Raw genomic sequence first — 20560 nt, forward strand, 5'->3', positions numbered from 1 at the left:
AGGAAGGATAGGGCCCCACGTTCCACACCCAAGCCTTTAAAAAAAATTGTCAGCAAACATTATTTCGAAGGCACCAGGACTTGCAAACCTTCACAGGAAGGGCCTGAATTACCACCTAACGCCACCCGCCCAGCTGACTTACTGCTGGAGTATGCTCTCCCTCCCGCCTCCAGAAGGATCCTCCATGCCGCAACCTGGAGAAACAACAGCACGGCTCTCCCCCGCACCCCACCCCATTCCCTGGGGCGTTTTGAGGCAGTTGTTTTCAAAAGGGCCCTGTCATTTCTGGGAGGCCGACACCACACACCTGGGCCTGACCTTGCCCAAACGCTCACCTCAAAGAATCCAGGCACGCACCTCCCGGGGAGCAAATGGGAAGAGAGCAAAAGAACACCCCACCCTTCCAGCAGGATCAGCGGTCTACCCAAAGGCATGACAAAGCCATTCGAAAACACGCTGCTTGCTGCTCCGTGAATGATCATGTTACTCCACAGAATCATCAGAGCCAGCATTATCATATGAATTGCCTGTCTGGATCAGACCAGAAGGCACATCTTGTCCTGTTTTTTTGACTCCAAAGGCAGGCAGCCAGATGCCTCTGGGAAGCTGACAAGCAGGACAAGAATCAGAGAGGCATTTAAGGGAAACCTTTCTTGGAAGATAGGGGCCACTCGCTCCCTAAATTGCATTTCTCTTCCCCCACCCCACCCCACCCCATAAGCTTACATGAGCAGCACTACAAGAACAGAGAAGAGGCATTCTGGAGCTGGTTACAGGACCAAGTGCTGGAAACTAGTAACCAGGCAGTGTGGTTAGAACAGGGGTGTCAAAACATGTGGCCTGGGGGCCGAATCAGGCCCTCAAACGGCTCCTATCAAGCCCCCGAGCAATTGGCTGTCATCTGCTTCCTTCTCCCTCTCTCTTGCTTCCTTCTGCATCACAGCTTGCTTTGCCAGACTTGCTCAATCGCAGAGGAGCTACAGAGCAAATTCTCTATTTTCTCCATTGGCTGAGGCTCCTCCTTTGGGGAGGAAGGGCGGAGGCAGAGCTTGCTTTGCCAGGCTCTCTCAATCACACAGAGAGCTACTGAGCCAAACTTCTCTTCCTTCTATTGGCTGAGGCTCCTCCCCCTTCTAGCCTCCTGGGGAAGGGAGGAAAAAGCCCCAGCTTCCTTTGCCCAGTTCCCTGGATCCCATGGGAGAGATACAAAGAAAGCACCTTTAAGACCAAGTGCTAATGCTTTAAGCATGTTTTATTTTAAGGGTTTTTTTAAAAAAATATTTAATTGTATTTGTCTGTGTCCTTTATAAAGTTTATATCTCTGCTACCTAATCTTAAATAGGTACACATACGGCCTGGGCCCAACATGGCTCGGCCCAACAAAGTCTCATTTATGTCAGATTCATCCCTCATAACAAATGAGTTTGACACCCCTGGGTTAGAATTTAGGACTATGAAGTTGTGGGTTCAAATCCTCACTTGGCCATGAAGCTAATTGGGTGACTTTGGTCAGTCACTCGCTTTCAGCATAATCTATTTCACAGGGTTGTGACGGTAGGTCTATGCAAATCAAAGTGGGGGGAGGGGCAGGAAGTCCACACAAAGGAAAGAAAGGGAAATAGCAGCCCTGGAAGTAGGAAGCCCAACATTCTGAATGGAATAATGTAATTCCTTGCTTCTCAATTCAATTCCTTCTTGACCTCAAATATTGTGGGACATCAGCCCCTCAAAGCCTCTAAAAGGAAGAGGAATTCCACATTATCCAGCCCCTTTTTTCTCCCATACAGCCTTTTTAATAAATTGTCTCAGTCGTCTCAGTCATCTTTACAATGGTCCCGTAAAATAGGTCAATATTTTTATCTTTATATTGTGGGTGGAGGGGACAGTGACTTGTCTAAGATTGTCCAGTGACTTCAAGGTAGAGAAGATCTTGGAGCTTCCTTATGGGCCACTGAGCCCCCAACTGTCCAAGCCCAAGCACAGTTATACCATTCTAATTCCACAGAGCTCAAGGGGCTTAGACAAGTGTAATTCTGTTTAGGATGGCCCAGTTAGTTAGTTTCTGTGCCAGATCAATTCAGCTCAGCTCAGTTTTAGTTCCAAAACTTTTATCCTAACAAGGTACTTCACCAAAGGCTCCCTAGTAAGTTTAACAGATGTTACACAAGACAGGTCTTTGTATTGAATGTGTACGTTAAGTGCTGTCAAGTCACTTGCAGCTTACTGTGCCCCAATGAATTCGTGTCCTCCAAACCATGCTATCATCAGCAGCCTTGCTCAGGTCTTGCAAACAGAAGTCTGTGGCTTCTTTTATTTAGTCAATCCATCTCATATTGGGTCTTCCTCTTTTCCTGCTACCTTCAACTTTTCCTAACATTATTGTCTTTTCCATTAACTTTTGTTAATGTGACCAGAATATGATAATCTCAGTTATGTTATTTAAGCTTCTAGGGAAAGTTCACGCAGGATTTGATCTCAAATCCACTGGTTTGTCTTTGTGGTGGTCCAGCCCTCCTCCAACAGCACATTTCACATCAATCAAATCCCTTCCTGTCAAATTGGTTAAATGATGGGAAGCAGAGCATGGGGATAAATTCAGAGTTCTGTCAATGGAAGGAAGACAACAGCAGGGTCCCACAAGGCTTAGGATTAGTAGTATTTATTTTGTTCATAAACTATCAGGAAGATAGTTATGTTGCCCAAGTTTGCTGATAATGACAAATCAAGTGAAAACCAAGGCAGATAGTGATGATCTGCAGGAGGAACTCTCTGAGTGGGCAACATCGTGACAAATGAAGTTCCATGCATATAAGGACATGCAAACTGGAACAAAAGTCCCATTTTTAAATATAAGTTGATGGGTCCAAACTGGCCAAGATGGAGACTGAAAGAGATCTTGGGGTTTGTACTGGTTAGTTCAATGAAAATGTCAACTCATTGTCTGGCAGCAGTGAAAAGACAATACTGGGGATTATTGGGGAAAGGACTGAAAATAAAACAGTCAGATAGACGTACAGATCTATGCTGTGGCCTCATTTGGAATGTTGTGTGCAGGTCTGGTTGTGGTATCTTAAAAAGGACATTGCACAGCTGGAAAAAGTGCAGAAGAAGACAAATCAGAAGAAGACAAAGATGATTAATGGGTTGGAGCACCATTCCTATGAGGAAAGGCTGAAGAGTCTGTGACTTCAGTTTGGAAAAGAGATGTCTAAAAGGGACACGATAGAGGCAGAGAGAATGGATAGAGAGAACTTTTTCTCCCTGATCCAATATACTAGAACTTGGGGCACCCAATGGATGGACAATAAATTCAGGGTGGACAAAATAAGATACCTGTGTTACTCAACAAGTGATTAAACTGTAGAATTCATTGCTAATGGATGTAGCAATGACTCAAGATTTAAGAAGGAATTAGACAAATTCATAGAAGAAAGGTCAATTTTTGGCTAGAAGCCATGGTGACTCAAGGGAACCTTCATATTCAGAGGCAGTAAACATCTGCATACTTATGCTAAGAGGAAAACCTTTGTCTCTATGCTCTGGCTGTTGGCTCTCCAGATCAAGTGGTTTGACTGCTATGTGAAATATTATGCTGGTCTAGATGAACCACTGGGCTGATCCAGCAGGGCTCTTCTTAGGTTCTTAAATATAACAAAAAATAGAGTTGCACTACAGAACATATGCAAAGTGCCGTTTCTCATCAACACTCCCATATCTTAGATGAGAAGAAAGAGGCTCCAGGTGAGTGAGACTGTCCCTAGCAGGCCTGAACACTTCATGTTCCAGAAATTAAACACTGGATCCAAAGATAACAGTAACGTTGGAAAGAACCAGAAGAGCATCTAGACAAGCCCCACGTTGCAAATGAGAGCCGTGCAAACATCATGCCTGCTGACTCAAGCCAGTCAGCCCAGTCAGATGCCAAAGGCAACAGAAGTACCAAGCCCCGCCTTTGGCTGCTTGCAGGAGGCATTGTAAGAGAAGGGGAGATTGCACAGGCCTGAGCTGCACCAGCCTCCTACACACCCTTCCTATCAGACATGAAGGCTCCACTGCTAGGCGAATCCAGCAGCAGCTGCCCATGTGATTGATTTGGGGGGGGGGGGGAGTTGTAATAGCAAAATCCTCCTCTGAGCCTCACCCACATGCTCCCCTGCAAGAAAACAGTTACTAGTACAGCTAGGCTCCTGACACCCAGGGTCCAATGGCAGGCAACCCTGCTACATCAAATCCCCCAGTTGTTAAGCATGGGAGGGAGATTTTCTTTCTGCAACCCGCAGCACTGTTTTTGCATGTAAAGCCCTTTTGAATTCATGGGATCTACTTACATGGGATTCATGTTTCCCCCAGAAGGTTGGGACAGAACCAGCAGGTTGAAATTAAATCAAATTACTTTTCAGCTTCTTGACAGAGCAGCTCCTCAGTGGAAGAGGCTTCCTTGGGAGGTGGTGGGCTCTCCTTCTTTGGAGGTTTTCAAGAAAAGGCTAGATGGCCTTCTGACAGCAATGCTGGTCCTGGGACTGACTATGAATTTAGACAGCTCATGAGAGGGAGGGGGGGAGGATATGAACCAGTGCTCAGCTCTCGTGGCCCTTTCTTATATGCCCAGAATTTTCCTCTAGGCCAGACTGACCCAGAGAACCTGGAGGGTTTTGTCTTTTGTTTTTGCCTTCCTCTGGGCATAGAGCAGGGGTCACTGGGGGAGTAGAGGGTAATTTCCTGCATTGTGCAGCGGGTTGAACGAGATGGTCCTTGGGGTCCCTTCCAGCACTGTATAGAAATGGCGCAGCAAAGTACTTGAAGATGCATCTTTGGGCCACTGGAATGGAAACTAAACTCAATTCTCAAAGAAGCATCAATGTGCAAAATGTAAAGATGTCGAATCATATGGCAATCCCACTAAACTCAACGGGTCTTCTCTGGAGTAAATAATCCTGGAGGATCCTTCCAACCATTTGGACTAGATGGACTACTAGTCTGCTCCAGAATGACTCTTCTTTAGGCTCCTTGTACCAGCCACAATTCTATGTATTTTTACCCCAAAGTCAGTTCCTGCGTGTCCCACTCCTACTCGATGCATGCAAATGTGTGTTTTAATGGCTTTTTAAAAACAATACATTTTCGTTGCTATTATTGTGCTGCTGTTTTTATTCATGCTTTATATTTATCCATTTCATTGCATCACAGCTAATTTTAATGGCTTTTGTTGTATTTTTTATCTCCTTGCTCTCAGCCACCTTGGAATCTTTGTTTAAAAAGGCAAGGAATACTTTCCACAGATCATTGCTGTTCTCCAGCCAGTCAACTGATGTGAACTCAAAATGAAGCTTCGTTGAAGGCCTATGCAGTCATTGGAGGCCTATGCGATGAACCCTATTGGCAGTATTAGAGTCCTATGTTACCGTTAATCTTATTTCACACCTGGCTAGGGGCACAGACCCTATATGGAGGGAAACGGTCTTCAAGAAGCTGCACCACAGACTGGAAAGTTTTCTTTAGACCTTGGCCACAGTGATCTGCTAAAGTCCCCAGGGGTCCAAACTTCACCCACCCCCCACCCCAGGCCGCTGCTTGGTTTGGGGTCAGTGCCTCTGAGCTCCTTGACTGTTCCTTCCCCCACTCCGCCCCCCCCCATTGTTTGCTGTTTGCTTTTGCTTTGTTCTCTCTATTTGCAAAGGTTCTCTTTCCAGGTTGGGAGAGGGGGAAGAATGAAGGAATGCCCCACCCTGCACTTTTTTTTCCATCTCCCCCCCTCCCCCACCATTCCTTCCTCTTGTTTTGGAAACGCTGAGAAAAAGGTGTTGCCAGATCCCTGGGATTTTTGATTTGTTCACTGGGGCTCACAGGTTTAGATCCCTTCCAAAAGGAGCAGGGGAAGAGAGCAGAGATTGGGGTCCCAACAGTCTTTCAAAGGATCTTGCATTATGTCTGCTCAGGTCTTATTTTAAATGAACACTGCTACTGAGTAGCATGTGTATGTGTTAATTGTGTCAAGTCACTTTTGACTTATGACAACCTCCAAAATGTCCTGTCATTACCAGCCTTTCTCATTTGTGTTTTGAACTCAAGGGTGCCTTTGGGTTCCACTTCCCACTCTCAGACCACTCTTGACATCCGAGAGATAATAATACTGATCTACTCTACAGGGCTGTTGTAAAGATGATCCGATAATGGCCACACCATTGAGAAAAATTAAGTATCTTTTTCTCTAGAGAGGTAACAGTGATCCTCTTCTCCTGCCATAGCCTACAGAGACATCCAAGATTCTGTTCCTGCAGGTTAGTAGGCCGGGGTCCTCCAGAATAACTGGGCTTGCCAACATCCAGGTGAGAGCTGGAGATCACCTGGAATTATAGCTGATCTAGAGATGCCAGTATCCTTGGGAGAAACGGTGGCTTTGGAGGGTGGTGGGCCGTATAGCCTTTTACCCTGCTGAGGTTGCTTCCCTCCCCAAACTTCACCTCCCAAGCCTCCACCCTCACATCTCCAGGAATTTCCCAACCTGGAGCTGGCAACCCTACTAATAGCCTAGTGGCTATGTGCAGGGAGAGGGGAAAATTGAGGGAAATTGACCCAACCTCATGTAAGGGGAAATTTCCAAAACAAGCATTGGTTAATTGACTCCTGCTTTGTTCAACTACTTCAGACCAACAGGGCTGCTCACTTGGATCTAAGCATTGGTTAATGTTGTCGTTGGTCAAAAGGTACCATCGACTGTTGGTATAAAGGAAGGCTAAAGGAGGCAGACTTGCTAAAGCTTCTAAGTAAACACAAGCGGTCCAGCTGCTATCTTTTAACGGTGGCTAGCAAAAAGCCACACATCCGATAACAGATGTTTTAGGCTCTTGCCTAAACAGATTGCTTTAGGGTTTTAGGCTCTTGTCTAAAACAATCCCTAGGCCGGCGCACTGGCTAGGGCTGATGGGGGGTGGGAAGCTGGGCGGACACCGAGCTAAATCGGCAGATCTCAGGGCTTGGTCGCCTGCGGGTGGGACAGAAGTTCCCGATAGGCCCAGGAAACCGTATTTAGTTGAAGTCGCTCCACGTAGGCGCGGTTGTACTACTGGGGGGGGGGAGCAATTTGCTCTCAAAGATGGAAAGAGGTTTATGGGGGGGGGGTCCTTCTCCTTCCTGTTTCTTTTGCTATTTAATCTGCATTTTTCTGAACTTTGGGACACCCCCTTTCTCCCATTGATTCGTTATACTCGTTAACATGTTGTTCGCCTCTGGCTTATTGTTATTCGATGAGAGTTTTAAAAACCTTTTTTTTTTAAAGAGGAGGCAAATACCCCCCACTTCCCCGAGAAAGAGAAAAAAAGAGGGGCTACCGAAACAATAAAACAAAAGCCTAGCAGAAACCGTGGGTGTTAGAAACATGGTCTCCTCTTCCTTACCCTCACAAACCGGTTTGGCAACCAGGTAACACACCAGTTAAAAAAAAAAAAAAAAGAGGGTAAGACACCGTTATTTCCAAACGCATGCGCCATCCCCACCACACCCCCCTTCCACCTCCTCCCCAAACATCTGATCTAATTAGGGCCAATGCTCCTTTCCTTCTTCTCGTGCGACAACTGAGTCGTCTCTCCGGATCGTGAGCGTGAAGAGAAAGCTCCTCTCCCCCACGAGAGTGCAACCGAGGGGAACGCCAAAAAAAGGGATCCGGGGGAGAGAGAGAGAGGCGAGCGGCAAACTGCAAAGAGACTCCAACTAGCTTTACCTTCGCCTTCCTCCCACCTTGCCTTCTTGTACCTTGATCCCCGGCCGGGTTTAAGCCCTGCGCGCCAACGGCACAAGGCTCCGGGCGAAACTGACCCGCTTGGGAAGAGCCGCCGGGCTGGCTGTCGGGCCGTAGAACGCTGGGCGCTTCCAACTTTGAGCTCAACGTTCCATCCGCAGAACGCCTTTGGTTTCCAAGTAAACTCAGGCCATTCGGGGTTTTGGGGTTGTTTTTCAAGCTGCGGCGTGGAGGAAGGGGGCTGCGAGGAGACCAGAAAGAAACGAATCGGCTTTATTTATTTTTTGCGAGAGGGGAGTGGAAAACGCCACGATTTTTAAGATGCCCCGAGCTTTCCTAGTGAAAAAGGCGAGCGTTTCCACCGGCAAGAGGAACTGGAGCGAACTTCCAGATGAAGAAAGAGGCGAGATTTACGTGCCAGGTGAGTCGCCTGGACAGGGGAGGGGACAGAAGTCGGCGTTAGAATAAAACGGGAGTCATGCTTGTTGCTCGGTGGTTTGGGGAAGCAGCATTTGATTCTTTTCCAGCAGCCGTCTGGGGGACACAGTGAGGCATAACGGCCAGGGCCATTCGAGGAGGGGAGGGGAAGGGAGAGGGCAGCGGTCTGTCGGTCTTCCTGGGTCAGGTAAAGTCCTGGAGGTTCCCATCTCATTTCCTGGAGGGAACTGAGGGGGAGGGGGGCAGAGGCGCCCACGTCTCGGCTGAATCCCCCTGAAGGCAAAGCGAGCGCGAGAGAGCAAGAGTGCAGGCACTCGCAGGCCCTCCTCCCTTCATTCACTTTGGGCTAATCACACCTGCACGCTTCGCCCGGTCAGGCCTATTGTTTCCCCCAAGAATGCTGGGAAGGGGCAGTTACGTACAACTTCTTCCCTCCACCCTCCAAGCATGCAATGTTTAAACTCCCGGCAGTTGGGTGGATTGGTTGGGAAATCGGCGGCGGCGAGGGGGGGGGGGGACGCGTCGCTGTGGAACAGGCGCGGGGCGGAGGGCTTTGCCAGCGCGCTTCGCGATTGGAAGGCGCGCAACCCGACGGGCCCCTGCGGGGAAGCTTTTAGGGCTGGCGGCTCTTGCCACGCGCGCAGCGCAATCCTAACGCTGCTTACTCAGACAGCACAGAAATGGGGCTTTACTCCTCCCACGGCGATGCGTTTAGGATGGCCCAAGAACGGGTAATCAGCCGGGCCCGAGCTAAACACGGGGTGGGGGTGGGGTCTTGTACTGATGTCACGGTCAACAAAAACAGTTAAGCCGTGCTACGAATTTTGGTCTTTTAATAGCTACGTTCAGGCAGAAATGCAAGGGGCTCAGAATGGGGGGGGGGGGTGTTTCCTGAATCTGTTGGATTTCTGCTTGCCAAGCAGCTATTAAAAGGTTTTACTAAGGTGGCAGTTCAGGAGCCTTTCCTGCGACCTTGGTTTTGGGGCGTCACTCCCCATTTCTAATATATCAGACTGTGACCAATTTTGCACTAGACCTTTAATCCTGGTTTAGCCCTGTCCCCAAACTGACATTCTACACCGGAATAATAGAATCAGAGAAACCAACTCTATGATTTTAGTGAAGAATGTCAGCTTGGGGACAGGGTTAAACCAGGATGAAAGATCTAGTGCGAAATTGGTTTGTGTCTTGCTTTGAGAAGAGCAGTTCTAGGTCATGCACCCTTGTTCTAGATGCTGTTCTTAAAACAAGGCCCCCACTTAGGGATGGCAGCCTCCAGGTGGGACCTGGGAATCTCTTGGAATACCAGCTCATCTCCAGACTATAGAGATCAGATCCCCTGGAGAAAATGGATACTTTGGGAGGTGGGTTCTGTGGCATTGTACCCCACTGAGGGCCCTGTCCTCCCCAGCCTCCACCCCCCAAATGTCCAGAAGTTTCCCATCCTGGAGCTTGCAATCCTATCCCCACCACCACCACCAGTGATCAGAGGGGAGATGGCAAACCTAAGCTGTAACCAACAAGTGCTGTATCTCATCCCACCACAGAGCCTGGGAGACGTGGGACAAGTCAGGCAGTGAAGTTTCCACCTTCTCCAGTTACTAGGCACTGCACTCCTAAATAAGACAAAGCAGAACCAAGATGCCTGATGCTGTGTTCCCAACCAGACCTTAGTATGGACGTTGGCCACTCACGTACATCCCTTGCTCCAAGGAATAGGGGACAGTAACATTTATCTTCTCCAAACATCAGATGAGGCTTGCTAAATCAGACCAAAAGGTTATACATGGATTGGCATCCTATTTTGATCAAGGGCCTGTCTGATGTTTCTGGGGTATGGAGGCCACAGACCTTCAGCTGTGGACATTCAAAGGTAGACTGCTGGAGGTTCAGCTGAGCTGTCTTGGTTCTCTGCAGCACCAGCCTCCCCAGGACGGTCTTGGAGACAGAGCCCAAGAAGATGCGGAGGACGCTTTGTGCCCAGCTTGTAAAGCTCCCCGTCTTACTTGGCAAGCATCATAAGGCTGATCTGGGGAGTCTGTAATTAGCTTCTAATTAATCACGCTGGAAGCCTGGCGCTGTTTTCCGCCACAGATTCCAATCTGCTGACCTGGGGAGGGAATGACAGGGGCCCTCCCCCTTTTCTGCCAACCGGTATTAAAATAGCAGACCTTTTAATTTTGGTGTAATGAGAGCTGGGCAGGGAAATGGCACTTGGGGAAACTGAGGTGCAGCTAAGGAAAGGGAAATGGGCGGCTCTCCTCCAGGCAGAACGACTGGGGATTTGGTTCTGGTAGCTGGACTGCTACATGGAGAAATGCCTACGTTTCCTGAGTCCGCTTGTTGCATGGCTTTGATTCACCTCCTGGTCCACATCTGCCTTCGCTTCCTTCCCCTATCTCTTTCATCTCTTCTCCTGAGCCCCACAGTGGGGCACAGGCTAGTCTATCTCTCCCCACCCCCCAATGAAATCGATATGCGGCTTGTTAGCCTCGTGTTTTCTACAACACCACTTCCCACCGCTGAAGTTGGCTGCCTGGTTCACACATGCAACAGAGAGGGACTGGAAGGAGATGGTCCAGTTGACTGTACCACCATTTCAGACTGCAGGTGGAACTCCTGCAGGTGGAAGCAGAAAACCAGCCAAAATGGGGATAGAACCCTATTTCCTGAGGTTTTACTTTCTTAATGGCAGGAAGGCTTTTCTGTGAAAGCTGGAAATCAACATCCGCTTTACCACCTTGGTCTCCTGCATGTGTGAACCAGGCTTCTGTCCCACTCTCCCAATGCCTGTTGTTTATGCTAACATGCAACAAACAGAAAAGGCTGTGCAGATGAAGGGAGGTGCCTTTGACACTTTCCTGGATTTGCATTTCTTCCATACAAGTGAACGGCTGCTATCCTATGGGGGACTGGTGATTACGGAAGAGGAATTCTGCATGTGATCAGAAGCCTTCTTTTTCAGGGCAAATTCAAAACAAGAGCTGAAGCTGAGTACTTAGGACTAAGATCTGCATCCTAGGTGCTGAGATCCTGCCCCAGCATTTCTGAGAAAGCATTAGAAGCTGTGCACTGAAGCAGGAGGGTTGTGTGTGTTGAGGCAGATAGCACAGCAGTCAACAAGCTCCAAGCTAGAAGTCGCCAACAGTGAACTTACTGGAAGGTAGAATTGTCAGTTGGGGCCCCAGTGGAGCTGATAGCAAAATGGGGAAGAGAATTTTTGAGGGGGAACTATTCCTGCACGTTTAACAGCTTTGTGACTGGCAGAAATTCAACAGGTGATGCCTCTCCTGGCATGGAGATGTTGTGATTGCGGAAACTGGGCCTGTTGAGTTACTTCCTATCGAGCAACTATTAAAGGTACTGGGAGTCCAATCAGACATGGCAGGGGGCAGTAATACAGCTGAGATCATGTGTTCTCCAATGATTCCCAAGAGCAGGAGGAGATGATGACGATGATAAAGAAGAAGAAGATGATGATATTGGATTTATATCCTGCCATACACTCAGAGCGGCTCACAATCTCCTTTATCTTCCTCCCCCACAACAAACACCCTATGAGGTAGATGGGGCTGAGAGAGCTCTCCCAGAAGCTGCCCTTTCAAAGACAGCTCCTATAAGAGCTGTGGCTGACCCAAGGCCATTCCAGCACCTTCAAGTGGAGGAGTGCGGAATCAAACCCAGTTCTCCTAGATCCACACACTTAACCACTACACCAAACTGCCTCTTCTCTTTTCCTGAAACTTGAATAGAACTTCTGAGCACAGGTTAAAGTGAACTGGCAGCGGTAACGAGAGTGTCTCTGAGTACGTGCAGAGCATGTTGATAATTGCTGCCAGGTTTCACATAGCTGAGATCAAATAACAGGGCTCTGAGAGCAGAAATTATGGCTTTTGGAGAGGTTCAAGCTCTAGCACCTCTCTTTTATTGATTAACTTCTCAACCGGGTTTAGTGGTCTGTTATGCATCACGATGGGAATTACTTGATGCAACGCATGATGTACCTGTAGGTACTGAAACCACGGAATAGAGGTCTTAAACTTATTTTCCAGTTGGGAGTGAGAACACAATTTTCCACCAATAGAAATATCAGTTAATTTAAAAATGTTGTTTTCCCTCCAGGCTCTAAATAGAGATTTGTCTTTACCTGGGGGAAACCAAGGTTGGCCAAGAAATGCCATAATTGGAGATGATGCCGGTGAGATAACATTCCTCCATTGGTCCCAAAGTTGTAGGGTGAACTTTAGAAATGGGTTTGAAATTACATACTCCTTTCTGTCTGCTCTCGGGTACCAAATGAATTCGTGTAAAAGTAGACTAGGTAAGTTCGCCTTTTCAATTTGGACCCACGCAGGGTTAGAGTGTGGAGACGCATATAAAACAATAACTCTCAGTTGCACTGCTAAGAAGTACTTATCCACTAATGGAGCTGCCAAACCTCCCATGTTATATGGTTTAGCCAGTAGCGAAAGGGCTATTCTAGGTTTACAGTTGCTCCAAAGAAAGGACGACCACTGCGATTGCCATTTGGAGAGCTCCTTTTTGGGGATCAGAATTGGTAAATTTTGAAATAAAAACAACAAACGCGGAAGAAGAAAAGATTTAAGGAGATCAATTCTTTCTAGTAAGGAAAAGTTTAATTTAGACCATTCCCTTAAAGTAGCAGTCATAAAGCTGGAGAGAGGACCATAATTGGCTTGAAATAGTTCTTCTAACTTTAATGGGATTTGGATCCCAAGGTGCCTCCATGTTTTAGTTACCCATTTGAAAGGTTGGGAAGATTTTATCAATGTCTGAAGACTTGCAGAGATGTTGATAGGGTAGATTTCTGATTTAGCGAGGTTTATAGAGAACCCAGAGTGTTTGCCAAATTCGTCCAAATTGGATTTCAGATGCCTTAAAGAGGTGAGAGGGTTAGTTAGATAAAAAACCATATCATCAGCAAAAAGGCTTATTTTGTATTCAGACTCATCAATTCGAATGCCCGTAATTTCTGGGGAGGTTCTAGTAAGGAAAGCAAAAGGCTCTACAGAGAGAGCAAACAATAACGGGGACAGGGGACAGCCCTGTCTGGTACCTCTAAATAAGTATAATTCCTCGGATCTAAAGGAGTTAGTGAGTATCTGGGTCGATGGGGCACTGTACATTGCGGATATAGCCTTGCAGAAGCCTGGGCCAAAGTTCATAACTAGCACCTCTCTTTTAAAATTGCACTACTTCATAAAACATTTCATATTTCTGTTATTTTTGTTTTTTAAAAGACGACACATTTGACAGGCTTCAAATGATTTGCCAATTCACTTCAGGCTCTTTGATATGAATCAGTATGAAACATAACACTGCTTCCGTGCAAGAGAGGGCTTTTGACACTCAGAGATGCGTTTTTAATTTGACACAAGTCGAGTTTGCAAACTTCATTCCTCAGATTTTCTTTCCAAACTGCTTGTTGTTGGTTGACAGTCTTTTATAGCCACTGAGCAGTGGCCTTGGTGTGAGTGGTCAGAAAGGGCATGGTTCTGCTCCAAATGTTATGATGCACAGGGATCCCACTTGGGCTCTGTCTAATGCTGAGGTGTCCTTGCTGTTTGCAACGGAGCCAGGGAGAATGGGAAGGCTACATGATGCTCCTTGAATTGGTTTGAGGGTGATTGCAACATGCCCCCCTCCCACTCCACCCCCCTGAGGCAGGTGACAAGAGCTGGAGTTGTGGCGCCGGGCCGGAAACACTTAATTAACTCTCTGGGCTGGGTTGGACTTTCCAATAACATCCCGGTTAACCGGTTCTGAGCTGTTTACTCGTTGTTGGAGTTGGTTTTGGGAGGTGGTGGTGATGATGGTGCTTGAAGACAGAGCATCGGTGTGGGGGGAGCATCACAATGATTCCAGCTGAGTTCCAGTCTTGAGGACTAGTTTCTTGGTCAAAGGGATGGTAAATTTCATGGGGACCACACTGTCCATAGAGGCCATCTTGTGGCTTAACCTTGTGTTGGATCAAGCCTCATTCAGGCTTGCAGAGTTCTTTTGGAGACTATTTTTATTCTCTTTAACAACTACAGTCCCCCTGACTAGCCCAATCTCACCAGAGTTTGGAAGCTAAGCAGGGTCGGCCCTGTTGGATGAGGGACCACTAAACAAATCCAGGGCCACTGTGCAGAGGAAGGCAATGGCAAACCACCTCTGCTCATCCCTTCCCTCCTCCTTTCAGACTTCTCTAAAGAAATTACTGATAACCTAACAGCAGTATGAAAGCAGGTGGTTAAGTCTTCCAATAGCTGACCCCCCTCTATTGTGAAGTGTGCATGACAACATTGGAATGCTGGATTCTGCTGACACACATATGTTTTTTGTTGGTCTTCGTATCATACGTGGCAGTTTTTATTGCTCTTATTAGTATCTTTCAAGCTGATCTTGTATTGAAACAAACGGAACTGAGCCATACAGGGTTGCCCTCAGCAGGCTGCAACTTGATGGTGCACAAATTCTCCCGGTAAGGATTCAAAGTGGCTGGAGGGGGGAAAGCCTGAAACCAAATCACAATATGATACATGAAAGAACAGAAATAACTTCTAGAAATACACAAAGCGATCCCATGATCACTTATCCCAGAGCCAAGAGACTACATCAGGGGAAGGCCTTGGCATCTATGCCCTGTTGTTGGCCATCCAGAAGAACTGGTTGGCTACTGTGTGAGACAGGATGCTGAATTAGATGGAGCGCTGGTCTGATCAAGCAGAGCACTTCTTATGTTCTTCAATAGCCAGCTTTGGTTAATAAACATAATCAGGAAGACTGTGGTGTGGTGAAGCCTGTGGTGGTGACGAGGCTGCTAACCGTTCTCCTGGCCCTGCTGCTTAACAGGTTTTCAAGACTGCTTTCTCTTATTCCAGACTAATTAGCCTGGGGTTACTGCTGATCCCCAAATAAGCACAGTTTGGAACTATCCATCCAGATGTCAAATTTCTTAACTGCCTCTTCTCTTCTCACACCAGTGCATTGTTAGGGAAGGGGTCACATTCCCCCACCCTGATTTTTTTTTAGCGCTATGTTAATATTGCCTGTTTTTTCCCTTTAGTCTCACTGGGTGGGTATGCCTTGTGGAAAAATCTGGAGCCTTCCGTTGCGGAACCCCCTTCGTACTCAATGCCTCTGGACATGACCATACGAGACTCCACCTTTATGGCAGCACAGCCCCGTTGTACAGCCCAGGTCCCCAGTGGGATGCCTCAGGATGGAGAGCCTGGATTCCTGTGCTCCAAGATCAAGGTAAGACTGACACAAAGAGAGGGGAAAGTTCTACATTTTGGTGTAGAGCAGATACTTTGCATGGAAGAAGAAGAAAAAACTGGTTTTATACCCTGCCCTTCACTTGGAATCTCTTACAATCTCCTTCCCTTCCATTCCCCTCAGCAGACACCCTGTGAGGTAGGTGGGGCTGAGAGAGCTCTGAGAGAACAGCTCTTGACAGAACTGTGGCTTACCCAAGATCACCCAGTGGCTGCATGTGAAGGAGTGGGGACTCAAACCCGGTTCTCTACTACACCAAACCGGCTCTCAATCCTCCAGTATCCAAGGTGGAAAAGCTCCTTGCCCAAGACTTTGGAGAGCTATTTCTACTGCCAATACAAAATTAGGGAGTCCAATGGTCAAACTTGGTATAAGATTACTTGTTGTGATTTGGTGAAAGATGGTGATGATGGTACAGTGGGAGCCTCTATGTGCTTCCAAAATGGGTTAACAACAATTGTGTGCATCATGCCATGACATGTGTGCAAATCAGAGTTTTCCTGCACTCCTGCCTGTTCCAGCAGCGCATTCAATCTCTGGAAAGATCACTCTCAGGGGCTGAGGGATACACACAGACAGCAAACTATATAGGTTGAGGGGGTCAGAGTGAGGAAGGACAGAGGGTGAAACTGTTCCTTCCTTCCTCTTGAACACACAAAGCTGCCTTATACTGAATAATGCCATCAAAGTCAGTATTGTCTACTCAGACTGGCAATGGCTCTCCAGAGTCTTAGACAGAAGTCTTTCAATATCACCTACCACGTGGTCCTTTTAATTGGACATGCTGGGGATTGAACTGGAGACTTTCTGCATGGCAAGCAGATGGCTCTACCACTGAGCCATGGACACAAGCACAGCTCTGCTGAGGAAAGGGAGTCTATTTCATCCCTTTGTTCTTCCTTACTCCAGCCCACTGGCTCCTATGGCTTTTCTTCTATATGGATGCCATGATCCCAAGAGAGGAATTGTGGAAAACTCCATGTGGTTTCCATGACACAGGCAATTTGTTCCACACCAGGGTCTTTATAAAGCAATTTATTTCTTTATTTTAGTATATTTCTATTCCACCCATTCCCCGTAGGGCTCAGGGTGGAGTACAACATATAATAAAAACACAATAAAAACATTTTAAATGTAGCTGCATTTCATTTTCTTTTATGTGCACACTTTGTCAACATCACTCAGCATGGGGTATCAGGTATTTTCCTTGTGTCCTCTCTGACAGCAAGCCCTTTGTTCTTCTGCAGGTGACCCAAGGTGAAGGGCCAGGTGAGCAGTTCTGCTGCCCTGTTTGCCAGAAAGGGTTCTCCTACCAGCGGATGCTGAACCGCCACTTGAAGTGCCACAGTCAGGTGAAGCGGCACCTCTGCTCCTATTGCAATAAAGGCTTTAACGACACCTTTGACCTCAAGCGCCATGTCCGGACACATACAGGTGAGCTTCACAAGGCTGTGTGGGTGCTGGGTAGGAGGTGAGGCTTGCCTCTCTGTAGTTTTAGAACTTGGGGGAGGAATGATTGGCAACAAGGTTTATTGGCAGAAGGTTCAGGACAGAGGACAAGAAGTACTTTGTGCAATGTGGGTTGACTTGGAGAACTTGCTAGAAGATGTGGAGATGGCTTTTAAGAGATCACCAACCCCAAGCTTTCATTATCTGCCATTGTCTCAGCAGTGATATGTGCGAAAAGGATCTAGGGTTCTTAGTGAACCATACGCTGAACATGAGTCAGCTGTGTGATCCGGTGGCTAAAAAGGCAAATGTAATTTTGGGCTGTATCAACAGAATTATAGTGTCCAGATCACATTAAGTGATGGTAGTGCTTTACTCTGCTCTGGTTAAACCTCACCTAGAGTATTGTGTTCAGTTTTGGGCACCACAGTTTAAGAAGGATATAGACAAGCTGTAACATGTCCAGAGAAGGACAATGAAGATGGTGAGGGGTCTGGCGACCAAGTCCTATGAGGAAAGGCTGAAGGAGCTGGATATATTTAGCCTGGAGTGGAGACAACTGAGAGGTGATGCGATCACCATCTTCCAGTACTTGAAGGGCTGTCTTATAGAGGATGGTGCAGAATTGTTTTCTGTTGCCCCAGAAGGTCAGACTAGAATCAGTGGGTTGAAATTAAATCAGAATAGTTTCCAGCTCAACATTAGGAAGAACTTCCTAACAGAGCGGTTCCTCAGTGGAACAGGCTTCTTTGGAAGATGGTGGGCTCTCCTCCTTTGGAGGTTGTTAGACAGAGACTAGATGGCCATCTGATAGCAATGCTGATTCTGTGAACTTAGGGGGAGGTTTTTGTGAATTTCCTGCATTGTGCAGGGGGTTGGACTACATGACCCTGGGGGTCCTTCCAACTCGTATGTTTCTGTACCAAGTGGCAGTGTGGGCAAGAACCTTCACTGATATTGTAAACATGATTATGTCACTTCTGGTAAAATCTGGAAGCAAAAGCAGTAGCTCTTAGAATTAAGTAGGTCTTCCAGGATTTCCCTAGAAGTGATGTCATCACACTTGTGACACTGCACCCCCAGCCCTCCTGATTGGCAACCCGATGTCATATCCAGGTGTCACTCTGGGAGTGTCCCATAATCTCTGTAGTAAAGACCATGGGGACATGAGGCAATTCCTGGAGCTTCACTATGGAGGTCATTTTCCTGCAGTTCCCTGCCCCCCACTCATAAGTTTCTCAAAGGTGGGAGACTGAGGCAAGGATAGCGTTTTACCTGTGTGGGAAGTAAAACAGAAAAGCCTGTCAGGTCTCCACTCAGTCATGTAGCTCAGGGGTCCCCAGTCCATGGACCGGTCCCCCGGTCCATGGCCTGTTAGCAACCGGGCCACAAAGTGAGACACTTTGCCTACTTCTCATTTAAAGACCACCATGGGGGGGGCAGGGATGGAGTGGGGGCAGCCTGGGGCAGCAAAACCCCAGCACCACCACCCCGGTCCATGGAAAAATTGTCTTCCACAAAACCGGTCCCTGGTGCCAAAAAGGTTGGGGGCCACTGATGGGATCTTGAGCTGGTCACTCTTTAACTTTGTTTTGACAATCAAACAGAAAACCTTCTAGGGCTGCCAAGACCCTGGTCAAGGCAGCAGATTCCCCCACTCCAAGTTCTCTTTCCTCACTTCTGTATGGAATGTTGTTGAGGGGGAAATGAATTTAAATTTTAAAAATTTCACTGGTATTGGATGTGCAGTGATTTTCCTTCTGGGAAAAACCTGGAAGAGATGGCAGTAGCTCTTGGAATCACCGGAAATTCTATGATAAGACCAACTTTACCATAAGTTTCCAGTAATTCCTAGAGCTACCACAGTTGCTTCTGTATGCTCCCCAGAAATGATGTCATCATGCTGGTGACACTGTCCCCTACCCTGTTGCTTGGCAACCATATGCCATTCTTTGGGGGGAAAGTGGAATAAAAATATGATGCGGTATATAGGTAAGAAGAGCTCTGTAGCTATCGGCAGGAGCAAACTTCTCCCCCTCAGACTGAAGCCAGTTCCCTCTCTACCTTTCTTGATGCAGGTGTGCGCCCCTACAAGTGTGAACTCTGTGACAAGGCCTTCACCCAGCGCTGTTCCCTGGAGTCTCACCTGAAGAAGATCCACGGGGTGCAGCAAAGTTACGCCTATAAAGAGCGCCGGGCCAAGCTATACGTGTGTGAGGATTGTGGTGCCACGGCTGACAGCCAGGAGGGTCACATGCGTCATCTGCAGGAGCGCCATCCGGACAATCCACTTCTACGCAAAGCCTCACGCAAATCATCTGCCCTGCTCCATGGTACCACCCCACCACCCTCTCTGCTGCAGGGCAACCTTTGCCTTTGAAACTGCCCCCAAGTGGAGCATAGAAGGGGGTCTGTCCTCACCAGCAGCCTACTGGCATCTCCAAGCAAAGTCAGGCCTTCTTTTAAGCTCAGGGATTCTCAGGTTTTTATCCGAGCACAGGAGAGAGAACGTTTTTGAGCCTGTATGCGGAGATATTGAAGGCAAAGGACAAAGATGCCATTGCTGATCCTGCTCCGAGGACAAGCTGACTCCACAACAGAGCAAAGGACTAGGGGTGACCTTTTAAAAAGTTAGATGCATAAACTGAACTGGTGGTGATCGAGGGTAGGGGAGTGGGTTTGAGTGAGATGTAGGAAAGTGTATTCCATCTTGCTGCTGCCTTATTTCCTCTCCAGTTATTATCACAGGGAGCAAACAAGATTCCAGTTCCTAGTTTAGGGTTAATGTTGTTACAAGTGACACCACAAAGGCTCCCTCCCCATACTGTTTCTTCATGGGTATTTTTTTTAAAAAAAACAGTGAATAAAGCTAATGTAGCAGGTGGCGCAGGAGGCAGCTGTTTCTAATTTAAATGAAGGTCCTTTAGAAAAGTGGCTATTTAATTTTAGGGGCATATTATCTTGTTTCTGTGAACAGGCAGTTTCCTAGCTCCCAAACTGTGTATTTTGGACTCTGAATTCATTTTTCTTGCAGTACACATCTAGGGAGGATACTGCCTTTTGCATATAATTCACTACTGTAGCCTTGTTGCCTTCCAATCAGTTGGGTGGATAATTTTGACTTATGTCAGTTGGAACTGAATGGTTAAGTCACATGCAATATGGAGACACAGCGGAGTAAGCCATTCTAGTGAGAGGCTGCTTGTTGTATCTGTGCATGAGCTGCTGCTCTTTGCTTGCCTTGCTCCAGTGAAAAGGCATGCCCAGAATGATAGCACATGCAGAAGCGTAGAGGGGCCTTCATCTAAAGAATGGTAAATTTTGTGCCTTACAAATAAACACTAAACTCTGGGGTTGTGTGAAATATGCCCCCTTGCATTTTAATGGAAAAAAATCATGTGCCTTAGAGCCATTGTGGTGTTTTGGATAGAGTGCTGGATTAGAACCAGATTTAGAGAGACATGAATTTGAATCTCTGCTCAGCCATGAAATTCACTGGGTGATTTTGGGCCAGTCATACTCTCTCAGCCTAACCTGTCTCACAGGTAGGCTTCCTAACTGCCTAGGCCTAGATGAGAATTTCCCATTCCCAATTCCGCACCTTTGAGAAACTGAGGAGTGGGAGAGAAAAAAATGGCCTCCATAGTGACACTC

At 47.2% G+C, this 20560-nt stretch overlaps 2 protein-coding genes across 2 annotated transcripts in view; one reads left to right on the top strand and one right to left on the bottom strand.

Moving 5' to 3' along the window:
- The window catches only part of RELA (RELA proto-oncogene, NF-kB subunit), a 542238-nt gene that overhangs the window by 115014 nt on the left and 406664 nt on the right, over positions 1–20560 (bottom strand). The window lies entirely within an intron of this gene.
- OVOL1 (ovo like transcriptional repressor 1) lies at positions 8057–19753 on the top strand. The gene is made up of 4 exons (XM_060260075.1): positions 8057–8156; positions 15246–15436; positions 16705–16891; positions 18985–19753. The coding sequence occupies exons 1-4, from the start codon at positions 8057–8059 to the stop codon at positions 19284–19286; spliced, it is 780 nt and encodes a 259-aa protein (XP_060116058.1). The 3' UTR covers positions 19287–19753.

The sequence above is a fragment of the Heteronotia binoei genome, chromosome 1 (genome assembly GCF_032191835.1).
Source record: "Heteronotia binoei isolate CCM8104 ecotype False Entrance Well chromosome 1, APGP_CSIRO_Hbin_v1, whole genome shotgun sequence".
Lineage (NCBI taxonomy): Eukaryota > Metazoa > Chordata > Lepidosauria > Squamata > Gekkonidae > Heteronotia > Heteronotia binoei.

Bases quoted from the DNA above. Each gene is read 5' to 3' on its own strand.
- OVOL1 (XM_060260075.1), top strand. From the start codon at position 8,057: ATGCCCCGAGCTTTCCTAGTGAAAAAGGCGAGCGTTTCCACCGGCAAG. The intron at 8,157-15,245 runs GTGAGTCGCCTG...TTTTCCCTTTAG, and splicing joins AGGCGAGATTTACGTGCCAG to TCTCACTGGGTGGGTATGCC. The intron at 15,437-16,704 runs GTAAGACTGACA...GTTCTTCTGCAG, and splicing joins TCCTGTGCTCCAAGATCAAG to GTGACCCAAGGTGAAGGGCC.